The sequence below is a fragment of the Mustelus asterias genome, chromosome 1 (assembly GCF_964213995.1).
Source record: "Mustelus asterias chromosome 1, sMusAst1.hap1.1, whole genome shotgun sequence".
NCBI classification, from domain to species: Eukaryota; Metazoa; Chordata; class Chondrichthyes; order Carcharhiniformes; family Triakidae; genus Mustelus; species Mustelus asterias.
This window is the reverse complement of record NC_135801.1, coordinates 82,160,839-82,175,424: the sequence shown is the minus strand read 5'-3', so window position 1 is coordinate 82,175,424 and position 14,586 is coordinate 82,160,839. Positions and strand designations below refer to the sequence as shown.

Genomic DNA, 14,586 nt, shown 5'->3' with positions numbered 1-14,586 from the left:
ATAAGATAGAGCAACATCATGAGGTGATTTACAAGATTTTTTAATTCAACCTAATGAGGGATGAGGAGATCATGTATATTTGTGGGAATTTGGATGGCAGATGAATAGGAGTTACTGTAGGACATAATATGAGCTTGAGTTTCAGACACTTTGGAGTTTAAACATGGAAGGTACTAGTATAGTTGTCTGGAAGGGAAAAAGACATGAAAGATTTCAGTGATGGAAGGCTTGACATCAGGTAAAATATCTGGCAGCACGGAAGCAGTTGAATGATAAATAGAAATGGTGGTGAGGGCTGGGTGCAATTAGCATACATGTGGAAGCTGACCCTGTGTGATCTTTAACCTTTAGAATAATTTTGAATTAGGAGTTGCTATTGACGAAGGATGGTGATTTTGCTGGTTTTGGCCACATCAGAACTAAAGATTGGTGACTGTGCAAAGGGACCTGGGGGTCCTTGTGCATGAGACGCAAAAGCCCAGTCTGCAGGTACAACAGGTGATCAAGAAGGCAAATGGGATGTTGGCCTATATTGCGAGGGGGATAGAATATAAAAGCAGGGATGTCTTGATGCACCTGTACAGGGCATTGGTGAGGCCGCAGCTGGAATACTGTGTGCAGTATTGGTCCCCTTATATGAGGAAGGATATATTGGCATTGGAGGGAGTGCAGAGAAGGTTCACCAGGTTGATACCGGAGATGAGGGGTTTGGATTATGAGGAGAGGCTGAGGAGATTGGGTTTGTACTCGTTGGAGTTTAGAAGGATGAGGGGGGATCTTATGGAGACTTATAAGATAATGCGGGGGCTGGATAGGGTGGAGGCGGAGAGATTCTTTCCACTTAGTAAGGAAGTTAAAACTAGAGGACACAGCCTCAAAATAAAGGGGGGTCGGTTTAAGACAGAGTTGAGGAGGAACTTCTTCTCCCAGAGGGTGGTGAATCTCTGGAATTCTCTGCCCACTGAGGTGGTGGAGGCTACCTCGCTGAATATGTTTAAAGCGCGGATGGATGGATTCCTGAGCGGTAAGGGAATTAAGGGTTATGGGGATCAGGCGGGTAAGTGGTACTGATCCACGTCAGATCAGCCATGATCTTATTGAATGGCGGGGCAGGCTCGAGGGGCTCGATGGCCTACTCCTGCTCCTATTTCTTATGTTCTTATGACTGGCCACTTCTGTGCCTCTGACATCAGGAAGTGTAGTTGGGGCTGGAGCAGAGGACTGATGAGGGCTGGGAAAGTGTCTAATAGAAAATTGAAATGATTTTCCACGACGATGTGTTGAGCTTCAATGAAACAGCGTAGGGGATCAAGGCAGAGGGGGTAAGAGTGGAAGTGGGACACAGAATTAAAAAATAAAATAACTAGAAGCTCAGGAATACATTCACAGGCTGAATAGAGGTGTTCAATAAAGTGGTTCCCCAATGTGTAGCTGTTCTCTGCAGTGTATATCAAGAATTGAATTCCCATGGTGAAAAAGAGGTAGTTAGGGTCAGGAAATACAAGCTACTAATGTAGTGACAGTGTCAGAAGAGTATTGAATGTAGATTGGAAAAGACTGGACAAGGGGCGGCAGAGGCGAGAAGAAATAAGTTCAATGTGGCAAGAAAAACTGAAAACATGGGTTTATCAGGAAGTTCTATTTGCAGGTTTTGGGAAGGAAGTAGAAGCAGGTTGCGAGGGGTTGGTGGTGTCTATGAACTTGAAAGTCATGGGGTGGGATGGGAAAGTTTCCAGAGGAGATAAACTCAGCTGAAACTAATAAAAAAAAGTTCCTCTGATTTAGGTTTTAGCTTTGCTGAACGCAACGACATTGATCCTGAATGCTGCAGAAATGTGGTCTGGGAAACATCGTCTGACATTCAGGTTACAGCCCATGGGGAGGTAGGTGGCGGCGTCAGAGAGTTGGGCCAGAATTTTACATTGAATGGGCGAATGCATGCCCAACCTGGAAGCATGTAAAATCATGGAAGAAATCAGGCGCACATCACCCCCGTTATCACACACCCATGCAATATTTTGGTCGATGGGCATGCGTGAGATTCAGAAGCACGCACATCGAAAATCAAGCTGGCTATTTAGCCCATTAAGGGGTTAATTCAACGCAATTTACACGGCCTGTCTGCCTTTATGATTAGTGGGTGGGGCGACTGGCCAGGCAGCCTTTACATTTTCATTGTAGCTGCAACCTTGATCCAGGGCAGGATGAAAATCAGGGCTCAAATAAAATTAACAAATGTGTCTGGGGACTGGGGTCTGTGTATGATTGTGCTGCTCAGACACTGGTGACATAGTTTTGACATAGATATTTATTTTCACAGGTCAGCAGCACCCTGAGACAGCTCCTCAGTGGCTGTTCCCGTGAGGGAGTACATTAGAAACATTAGCCTGCAACCTCCCTTTTCTTTGGCGCCCACCCTCTTCCTGCCCTCCCCGGCGGTACTCAGCCTTTCACAGAGCACACCTCACACTGGATGGATGTTGATCGGCCAGCCAGCGTGCAATTGTAATCTGGGGTCCACCGCGTCCAGGCCCATCGAGTGCGCAAACCCAAAGGGTAACAAATTCAGGCCCTGGAATTCAGCCTCAGTAAAGTTCAATGAACAACAACAGTGCCACCTTTGTCAGCAGGCTTAATGACAAACTTTTGTCACACTTTTACTGCAATACCATGTAAAAGTGATGAATTCTACTAACTACATATCATAAACATACACCCTGCTTTAAATACAAATGACACCAGCATGATAATGCTTTCAATTATAAAATTAAATTGTCAAGTTTTGCTTCTGTTCACACGTCTTTCACTGATTTTTGTATCCAGGTGAATTCCACATCATCAGTTTATAAATTAGGTACTTCCACTTCCCTATTGAAAACACACCCGAACAGCATTAAATTATTTACATTATTCAAAAGTCAATCTGTTTATATAATATCTGACCGAAATTATTTCCAGTTTTAACATACCTGCTTTGACAGCCCTTTCAAAGGAACGTCATTCACTTGCAGTATGATATCCCCAACATTAATCTTCCCACATTCTGCTGCTGGTTGCCCAGGAAACAGTTTCTTTATTTTTACTACATTTTCGCAGCATTCAGGATCCAAGTCACTGCCTTCAGCAAAACTGAAACCCAGTCCAGAGGAGTTTTTTATTAACTTCACCTTAAATATGTTACCTGCAAAAGATGGATGAAAAGTAATTTTTTATTTAAAATGGATTTGAAAAATTAGTTCACAGGGTAAATCCGCATTCTAAAAGGGCTGAACTATATTCACAGAATTAAAGAACAATAGAGCACAGGAGGTCATTCTGCCATCGAGTCTGCACAGGCTCTTTTGAAGAGCAATTCAGCTAGTTCAATTCCTCTATTATTTCCCCACATCATTGCAATTGTTTCACTTCAGGTATTTATCCAAGTTCCTTTAGAAGGCTACATTTGCACCTGCATCTTCAACCCAATTATTCCAAATTCTAAACAACCAATGTGTAAAATTTCCCCTTCATGTTGCATCTACTGCTTTTGCCAATCACCATACATCTGTAAGCTCTGATGATCTACCCTTCACAGTAAGAAGTCTCACAACACCAGGTTAAAGTCCAACAGGTCTATTTGGTAGCAAATACCATAAGCTTTCGGAGCACTGCTCCTTCGTCAGATGGAGTGGAAATGTGGATCTACCCTTCAGCCATGGGAAACAGATCCCCCTCATATATTTTACATCTTTCATGATTTCACACACCTCTGTCAAATCTCCTTTGCTCTAAATGTAATGAATGCCTCAGCGTCGAGAAACATTTAAATAAATGTTTTCTGTACCCCCTCTGAATCCTTCATATCCTTCCTAAAGTGTAGTGTTGAGAATTGCAAACAACACTCCACCGAGCTGGTGTTTTATTTCAGAGTTTAGTGAAATTTCCTGGCTTTTGCACTCTACACCTCTAGTTATAAAACCCAGGATTACAAATGTTTTCATGAGCTGCTTTGATTAGCCTGCCCTGCCACCTTCCATTGTGCACAGTCTCTGGTCTATCTGTTCTTGCACTTACTTTAAAATGGCACCATTTAACTTGAATTGTGTCTCCTTGTTCTTCCTTCCACAATGCATCACCTTACATATTTGTGCGTTGAATTTCAGCTCCCATTTGTCCAAACATTCCACCATCTTCCTCACTGTTTATCACATTTTCAAATTACATGCCAAATGGAAATTTTGAAATTGTGTCCTGAACTCCCATGTCCAACTCATTAGTGTGTTTGGATACCAGATCAGAAACCCCAAGATATATTTTGAAGTCAGACTAGACCCCAACTATTTTGGCATTAATGTGAGGACAGGGTGTTTCACTCCAGGCATAATTCTACTGACAATCCAAGGTCCTTTTATCAAAAGAAAATTTAACACCACAATTTAATCATAATTAAATTGAATTATCTTAGAATTAGCTTAACTTTTAACAATTGAACAATATATAAACATGACAAGATACAATTCTTAAGCACGTGACTCCATCCCTGTCAATCAACCTAATCAAAACTCTACTCTAAAACCCCAGGGGGAATTAAATAAACGAAAGATCCATTAACTCTACCAAGTAACAGTCCTTAGCTAAAACCAATTATCAACCTGCATTCTTACCAGACAAATCACCTCTTGGAACAAACACTGCCTCTTAAAGCAACCCCACCTTAAACACAAAATATAGCAAAAAGCACAGCATCATCACAATTGTACATCACAGACTGCAAAAGTCCTGGTACTAAACCCAGAGGAACACCACACTTGTCCAAAAGGCAGTCATTCACCACTTCTCAATGGCAATTAAGGACGGGGCAATAAATGTCAGCCTAGCTCGTGATGCCAACATAGCTCTTTACTTGCACTGTTTTATATCCCTGCTGTTACTATCCTTTTATTCCATGAACTTCAATTTTATTAACAAGACAATTTCATCAACACATCAACAACTTCATCATCAATGTGGTACTTTAATGAATGTCCTTTCAAAGTCCATATATGCAATACAAACATTATGGCATCTCCATTTGGAGATGTTCTCCCGGGGGAGCACAGGGTCTCTCATCAAGTTCATTAAACATGATTTGCCTTTTAACAAATCCATGCTGGCTCTACTTAATTATTCCACATTTGTCCAAGATACTGTTATCATTTCTCAAAGCTTTTACAGCACCGAGGTTAAACTGGCTAGCCTGTAGTTGATGGATTTATCCTTACATCTTGAGACTGGGTGGGAAGCAGTCCTCAAGTGGCCATTATTTGGGGCAAGGGCAGGCTTCCCGTCTGAGTCTCTGCCCGGCCCAGCGTAAAATCATTACGAGGTCAGGACGGGAATATGAAAGAAATCTCGTTCCTGCCCTGCAATTTCACACTGCCTCTGCCCAAAATACCACAATATGGGGAGATTAGAGAGTAATTTCTGGCCTACAACTTAGGTACAATCTTCTTCCTCTGTAAAGACAGATGTGAAGTGCACATTTAATACTCAGCCATGCCCCCTGCCTCCATGCACAAACCCTCTTTTTATTTTCTAATAATCCCACCCCTCTTTTACTGTCCTTTTATGATTTCTGTACATATTCTAGCAGAGGATGATTCTAGGAGAAGTCAACTCAGTCACCTCGACTGTACTGTGGGTAGAGGAAGAACCCCTCCAGTGACAAGCAGGAGGCGGCAGAGGAGGATTCTGGGAGAAGCCGACTCCCTCCTCCTCTAACCAAAAACAAAAGGCACTGTGAGGGGGACAAGCAAATTAAAAGTAAGGTCAGATTCTTATTCTTACATCTTTCTTAAGTGTACAAGAGCAGAAATGGCAGTTAGGGCAGTGATATGCTCCTCCTGCCAGATGTGGGAGATCAGGGAGCTTTCTAGTGTCCCTGGTGACTATGTCTGTGGGAAGTGTGACCAGCTGCAGCTCCTCACAGACAGCGTGGTTCAGTTGGAGCAGCAGCTGGACACACTGCAGAGCATACAGGGGGCAGTGTGTGTGATAGACTCTAGCTTCAGGGAAGTGGTCACACCCAGGTCCAGGCACCCTGGTGTAGATTGGTGAACACCAGAAGAGACAGACAGGTAAGGCAGGAATCTCCTGTAGCTATTTCCCTCTCAAACAAATATACTGTTTTGGTTACTGTTGAGGGGGGATAGCCCTATCTATGTAACCCCACGTATGTACCCTGCTAATTTCCCTGAGACTAAGGGGTAATTTAGCATGGCCAATGAACCTAACCTGCACATCTTTGGACTGTGGGAGGAAACTGGAGCACCCGGAGGAAACCCACGCAGACATGGGGAGAACGTACAAACTCCAAACAGACAGACAGTGATCCAAGGTTGGAATCGAACCCAGGTATCTGGCACTGTGAAGCAGCAGTGCTGACCACTGTGCCACCATATCACCCTTACATGAGGAACAAGAGGGTAGCAAGAGAATAAGTAGGCCCACTCAAGGACAATGGAGGGAAGTTATGCATGGAGCCATAGGAAGTTGTGAGATCCTTGATGAGTACTTTGCATCAGTATTCACGATGGAGAAGGACATGATAGAGGTTGAGGTCAAGCATAGGTATGTGAACATTCTAGAAAATGTCAAGATATCGAAGGAGGCATTAAAGTAGACAAGTTCCTGGGGCCGGATGGGATCGATCCCAGGTTACTGCGGGAGGCAAGGGAATAAATAGCTGGGGCCTTAACAGATTTCTTTACATCCACTTTGACCACAGGTGTGGTTCCAGAGGATTGGAGAATAGCCAATGTTTAAGAAAGGAAGCAGGAATAATCCAGGAAATTGTAGACCGGTGAGCCTGATGTCAGTAGTGGGAAAGCTTTTGGAGAAGATACTGAGGGACAGAATATATGCACATTTGGAAGAAAATGGACTAGTTAGTGACAAGTAGCATGGTTTTGAAATGAGAAGGTCATATCTCACTAACTTGATTTTTTGGAAGAGGTGACGAAGATAACTGATGAGGGAAGGGCTGTGGATGTAGTTTATATGGACTTTAATAAGGTGTTTGACAAACAAAAGAACAATACAGCACAGGAACAGGCCCTTCGGCCCTCCAAGCTCGCGCCGCTCCCTGGTCCAAACTAGACCATTCTTTTGTATCCCTCCATTCATGTGGCTATCTAGATAAGTCTTAAACGTTCCCAGTGTGTCCGCCTCCACCACCTTGCCCGGCAGCGCATTCCAGGCCTCCACCACCCTGTGTAAAATACGTCCTTCTAATATCCGTGTTAAACTTCCCCCTCCCTCACCTTGAACCTATGACCCCTCGTGAACGTCACCACCGACCTGGGAAAAAGCTTCCCACCTTTCACCTTTCATAATTTTACACACCTCTATTAGGTCACCCCTCATCCTCCGTCTTTCCAGTGAGAACAACCCCAGTTTACCCAATCTGTCCTCATAACTAAGCCCTTCCATACCAGGCAACATCCTGGTAAACCTCCTCTGCACTCTCTCTAATGCCTCCACGTCCTTCTGGTAGTGTGGCGACCAGAACTGGGCGCAGTATTCCAAATGCAAGACAAGGGATACAGACAAGGTCCCACATGGTAGACTGATACAAAAACTATAATCACATGGGATTCAGGGTTGGCTGGCTAGATGGATACAGAGCTGGCTTGGTTATAGGAGACAGAGAGTAGCAGTGGAAGGATATTTTTCAGAATGGAGATCTGCAGGTAGTGGTGTTCCACAGGGATCAGTTTTGGGACCTATGTTGTTTGCAGTGTATATAAATGATCTGAAGGAAAATGTGGGGGGGATTGGTGGAGTTGCTGATAGTGCTGGGGATTGTCAGGGGATACAACAGGATATAGATAGATTGGAGACTTGGGCACAGAAATGGCAGATGGAGGTCAATCTGGACAAATGCGCAGTGATGCATTTTGGAGGATCAAATTTAGGTGTGAATTTTACTGTAAATGGCAGAATCCTTCGGAACATTAACATATAGAGGGATCTGGACGTGCAGATTCACAGTTCCCCAAAAGTGGCAACACAGGTGGCCAAGGTGATTAAGAAAGCAGATGGCATGCTTGCTTTCATCAGCCAGGGCATTGAATACAAGAGTTGGGAAAAAAATGTTGTAGCAATATAAAACTTTGGTTCGGCCGCATTTGGAGTATTGCGTACAGTTCTGGTCACCACACTACCAGAAGGATGTGGAAGCTTTGGAGAGAGTGCAAAGAAGGTTCACGAGGATGATCCCTGGTCTCGAGGGTTTTCGCTATGAGGAGAGATTGAATAAACCAGGGTTATTTTCATTGGAAAGACGGTGGCTGCGGGGAGACCTGATAGAGGTCTACAAAATTATGAGAGGCATAGATGTGGTGGATAATCAGAGGCTTTTTCCAAGGGTGGAAGTGTCAATTTCAAGGGAGCACAGGTTCAAGGTGAGGTGGGGGGAAAGTTTCAGGGAGATGTGCAGGGAAGTTTTCCTTGCAGAGAGTGGTGGGTGCCTGGAATGCACTACCAAAGGTGATGGTGGAAGCAGGCATATTAGCAACATTTAAGAGGCATCTGGATGGGTACATGAATAGGGAGGGAATAGGGGGATACAGACCAGGTAAGGGCAGAAGGTTTTTTCTTCAGTTTAGTTAGGGCATCACAATCGGCACAGGCTTGGAAGGCCCAAGGACCTGTTCCTCTGCTGTACTTCTCCTTGTATATAGAAGATTTAAAAAATTTATTTTATGTTAGCTTCCAGTCTCTCCTCATACTGTCTCTGCTTCCCTTATTACTTTTTTCACTTTCCCGCTGAGCTTTCTATATTCAGCCTGGTTTTCACTCGTGTTATCAACTGATATCTGTCACGTATGCCGTTTTCTGCTACTCCTGGAGAAGAGCTCGGAGACCATTATTGCTTTTTAAAATTTAACTGCTCACTGCCTTAAGTAGCTGAACCATCAGCCATGTCTGCAAATGCTCCTTTACAGCACAGCTACGTCTCAACAATTTTAAACATCACAGTTCCTTACCGTCATTGTCAGAAGTGTAATCTTTGGCAGTTGATGGCACGGGTTTTGAGCCTAGCTCTTTTTTGTCAGGTGATTCACACGGTGCACTTTGATTGGCTGCACATGGAGGTGTGCACTGTGGAGTGACAGGAGCGTGAACACTGGCTGCAGGAAGCTGCCCCTTCTCTAATAACAGATGAACAACCTGGAAAGAAGAATTTGCTTGATACATTTGTGACTTAACATTTAATTTACAACGCACTCATGTATGCAGTGAGTGTTCCCATAACAAAACAACTGAAATGTTTGAAATTTTGTCATTCTCTCTGGTAAAGGGTTTGCTTCCATCTTCACTTTGTGCCTAAGTCACTTTACAAATGATCAGTAATGTTAATTTCTTTTAAACAGCTGGAAATATATTCACTTTGACAAACATGTAAAAAGTATGGATTCGGCAAATTTAGAATTTGGTCTGTAAATTCCGAGCTCCAGAGAAGTGCATCTGCAGGATACCCCAAAAGTGCACTGGGGAAACACCCCCAATCCCCCCATCCTAGGTGTTCCCAGGTACGGCAAATGGCTGGGAAGTTCAAACTTCTGACAGGCTGCACTGGGAAGTAACCAGAAACATGATTTAAATTGCAAACCTCAGATGGTTCTGACCGTCTTACAGCAAGTTACTCAGAAAAAGTCAGAAGTAGTAAGACTACTTCTAGCTTTTGGTAACTGTTGTATTGACCTCCCCGGACTCCACACAGGACCTCTGTCTGGTCCCCACCTCCTCACTACACCCCACCGAACTCAAAGGACACCCATGACTGCTCACACTCCCATGGGACCCCTGATTACCCCCCAATCCCCCACTAGTCACATCCCAACCTGCACAGGACCCTGCCTGATCCACAAGGGAACTCTGCCGAATGTGTCCCCCTGACAAGAAAGATCCTATTGACCACTCAACCCCCAGCTCCTGACTAGCACCTACCCCATACCCCAGCCCCACCCACCAAATGGCCACCAAAACACACACCTCCACTCACCACCTGACCTTCCCCCAACTTGTCATTCGATCAAACTCGACTGACACTGCCACTGACTACCTGACCCCCAACATTGACCACTCCATCTCCCCACTGACCATCCTACCCCACCCCAAATGATCACCTGACTCCAACGAATGATGACCCAACCTCCACTCCTACACCCCACCCATCCAACAGACCCGTCTGATCAACCACACTGACCATCACACTTCTATCCCCACTGACTACTCTCCAACTGACCAACCCAAGTTAATGCTCTTCCCCAACAGACCCCCTTCCCTCAATCTTACCAACTTACCGTACAAACCTACTTATCACTGGCTTCAATCCCCAGGGGATGCTCCCTACTCCCCAACTACTGAACTCAAGGGAGGCCTACCACCCCTTCCGAATCCTGGGATTTCCCATCCCCCAAATGCACCCCAGACCCTACCAGACCTTCCCAATTGCCCCACCCCCTCCTCCCACTCCAACTGTTTGATCCACACTCCCTCCCAAATTTTAACTACCTTCCTGATTAGCCTTTGTCCCTGGCTTGGAAATGGTTGAACCTTTAAAGCTACCCGATTTATAGCTGGGAACACCCTCATGTCCAACTGCGCAGCCCTCGACTGAAAGCAACAGGAGAACATTGCCCCACAAATTTCTCGCCCAACCTGAGTCAGAAGATCAGGTGAGAAAGGATTGCCTAGATTTTGACACAGGAAACCAGGGGACAAAGTAGAAGTGGCCAAGAGCTACAAGTTTTTAGGAGTCCAGATCACCAATCTGTCCTGGTCCCTCCATGCCGCCGCTATAGTTAAGAAAGACTTTCTCAGAAGGCTAAGAAAATTTGACATGTCTGCTTCGACTCTCACCAACTTTTACAGATGCACCATAGAAAGCATTCTTTCTGGTTGTATCACAGCTTAGTATGGCTCCTCGTCTGCCCAAGACTGCAAAAAACTACAAGTGAACAAAGCCCAGTCCATCATGCAAACCAGCCTCCCATCCACTGACTTTGTCTACATTACCTTTTGCCTCAGAAAAGCAGTTAGCATAATCAAGGACCCCACGCACCCCAGACATTCTCTCTTCCACCTTCTTCCGTTGGGAAAAAGATACAAAAGTCTGAGGACACATACCAACCGGCTCACTAATGTCCTTTAGGGAAGGAAATCTGCCGTCCTTACCCGCTCTGGCCGACATGCGACTCCAGACCCACTACTCTCAACTACCCTCGAGCAACTAGGGATGGGCAATAAATGCTAGTCAGCCAGTGACGCCCATGTCCCACAAATTAATAAAACAAATGAACAGCTTCTTCCCTGCTGCTAGACTTTTGAATGGACCTACCTCATATTAATTTGATCTTTCTCTACACCCTATGACTGTAACATTACATTCTGCGCTCTCTCTTTTCTTTCTCCATGTACAGTATTGTTTTGTCTGTAATGCACGCAAGAAACAATACTTTTCACGGTTTTCTAATACATGTGACAATAATAAATCAAATCAAATCAGCAGAGTGGCAATCTGATTCTGATTGTCATTTCATGGAAGTTCTGGCCCAAATATTCAGTTGCATTGGAACACAATGCAAAATGTTCAAAGAGGCAAGGAACTTTACAAAGTCACTAAGTGAGGACTTTAAAACAAGCTTTCACACCTCAGACTGTGATTGAATAGTGACTTAAAGCACTACACACATAAGAAAGAAAGAGAACGAAAGATATCAGAATTTGTGCTGACATGGCTTACAATTTACTTCATAATAGCACTGTACCTACACCATATGGACTGCAATGATTTAAGGCGGCAGCTCATCACCACCTTTTCAAGGGCAATTAGAAATGGGCAAAAAGTGCTGGCCTAGCCAGCGATGCCCACGTGTGGTGAAAGCATACAAGTTAAATCCTGGTTAAATTGCCAACGTGCAGAAGAATCTTTTTGAAATCTATATCAGCCATTAATGTAAATGAACAGAAATATAAAGTACGGAATGAGAAAAGGTGATTTAAACCCAAAATTCGCAGCCCTTCAAACAGAATATGCATAATTTTCCCCAAGAAAAGCAAGTAAGTAGAGATAATACCTGCAAAGATCAATTAACATTTCACAATGGTTCCAGTCACATGAAATGTCAGTGTTCTGCATAATATTTCATCAACACTTATTGTAGGTTCATTTACTTTGCAAGTTTCTTAGCCAGATGCTCATCTAGCATTCCCCTTCCCACTACAAATGGGAACACACAATTTTATAATTTACGTGAGTTTGTCCTAATGATTGTCCATGCTGTGAGGAAAATAAAGCTGCAAGCAGACCACAAAACCAGACAGTGCCTAATAACCTGGTGAGTTTACTTTATCTTTTCTGTTTACAATTACAGATTAGAAATGTGTCTGAAATGGTGGGTATACATACTTGTCCTGTGCTCCTCAGAGTCTCCACAGCCTGTTTATGAGTCGCACCCTCCAGACAGATTCCATTCACAGAAAGAACACGGTCACCTGCCAATGAGTCAGCAAAGGTTTATGGAAAAGATATAATCAAAACACTTTGGATCTGAACTTGGATCTGGGTACCAGCAAGGGGCGATTGCTGAACTGGTGCCGAAGCTAATGATTTCCCGTGCAAAAGATAATGACGTTAGAATCATTGTCCCTAAATTACTACAAGGCAGAACACTAACAAAGTCTGCCCGAGCAAACAGGTTCAGGCTCTGTCTCAAACTGCCAGGCAATGAGATCATTTGTAAGGGTGGAGTGGGTTGCCAGTGCAGCAAGGTCAAGCCAGCAGCAACTGCTTCAAATCGACAGGAAGGGATCGATTAACTTTACTTAGTGATAGTTCGGGGATTTTCAGAAGGTTGCAACAGAACACATGCCAGCTCTCACTGGCGAGACATTAGACAAGCATTACAGATGGAATTTCTGGGATGGTAAATCCGATTTTCAGGTGCAAGTTCCACATAGCTTCATCGTAAATATTTGAAATGTACTTTAAATTTCAAAAAAGAAAAAAACTAAACAAATGTACACCCCGCTGAGTTTTGTTGATTATTCTGTATAGGTGATATTTAGATGAACAGGTTCGTCTCCCCTCCAAAAATAAAGAACAAAAGATAGAAAGAATAAAAAGAAATTTGGACAGGACATTGGGAGAACTCCATTGTTCTTCCTTGACATAACCTCATTGGATCTTCTATATTAACGTAAGGGGGCAGACAGAGCTTTCGTTAAACACCCACACCACTGCAATATTCCCTCAGTATTGCAGTGAGTTAAGATTACTTCCTCAAGTCCCAGGAATGGGGTATGAACTCATGATCTTCTGACTTGGAGGTGAGTATGTAACCATTGAGCAAAGGTAGACGCAGCTAAAACACCCATTCTATACAATGTAATGCCCTGTTCAAAAAGGGAGACAGGCAGAAAGTAGAAAACTATAGTCCAGTTAGTTTAACATCTGTAGTTGGGAAATTGTTGGAATTCATTATTAAGCAGGTAGTAATGAGATATTTGGAAAGTCAAGACACAATTTATCAGAGTCAGCATGGTTTTATGAAGGGTAAATTGTGTTGACTAATTTGCCAGCGTTCTTTGAAGATGTAACAAGCAAAGTGAATAATGGAGGTCCTGTAGATGCAATATATCTGGACTTCCAGAAGGCATTTGATACAGTGCCGCACAAAAGTTTAATACACAAGGTAAAATCCCATGGGGCTTTCGGTAATGTATTAGCTTGGATAGAGAATTGGCTAACCAACAGAGAATGGGGATAAATGGGTATTTTCCTGGTTGGCAATCTGCAAGTAATGGGGTGCCACAGGATTTGATCCTTGGGCTCCAACTATTTATAATCTATATTAATGACTTGGATGCAGGGATAGAATGTACTATCACCAAATTTACAGATGACACTAAAGTAGGTGGGAAAGCAAGTTGCAATGAGAGAATAAAAAATTTACAAATGGATATGGATATGGATGTGTGGACCAAAATATGACAGATGGAACTTAACATGGATAAGTGTGAGGTGATTCATTTTGGTCAGAGGAATAAAAGGCCTATTATCTGAATAGAGCAAAATTTTGGTGCAGAGGGATCTGAGTGTCCTTGTGCATAAATCGCAGAAAGTTAGTTTGCAGGTGCAGCAGGTAATAAGGAAAGAAAATGGAATTTTGGCATTCATTGCTAATAGAATGGAAAACAAAAGTTGGGAAATGCTGTTGCAACTGTATAGGGCAGCGGTGAGACCACATCTGGAGTACTATGCACATTTCTGGCCCTTTACTTGAGGAACATGCATTAGAGGTGGTTCAGAAAAGATTCAATAGGTTGATTCCATGGATGAAGGACTTGTCTTATGAAGAGAGAGTGAGCAGTTTAAGCCTACACTTTATGTAGTTTAGAAGAATGAGAGGAGATCTAATGGAGGTATACAAGATGCTTAAGGGAATTGACAGGGTAGACATAGAGCAGTTTCTCCTTGTTGGGCATTCTGGAACGAGGCCATAGTTTTAGCATAAGGAATGGCAGATTTAAAACAGAATTGAGGAATTACTTCACTTA

The 14,586-nt window shown here is 43.5% G+C and overlaps 1 protein-coding gene across 3 annotated transcripts in view; it reads right to left on the bottom strand.

Annotated features, from left to right (window-relative positions):
* Window positions 1-14,586, bottom strand: part of ptpn13 (protein tyrosine phosphatase non-receptor type 13) — a 256,822-nt gene that overhangs the window by 67,289 nt on the left and 174,947 nt on the right. For all 3 annotated transcript variants that reach the window (XM_078214036.1, XM_078214044.1, XM_078214053.1), the window contains 3 exons: window positions 12,437-12,522; window positions 9,009-9,192; window positions 2,970-3,181 (listed from right to left, as the gene is read on the bottom strand). In XM_078214036.1, the coding sequence (XP_078070162.1) occupies window positions 2,970-3,181; window positions 9,009-9,192; window positions 12,437-12,522 (482 nt within the window). The remainder of the gene's footprint in view (window positions 1-2,969; window positions 3,182-9,008; window positions 9,193-12,436; window positions 12,523-14,586) is intronic.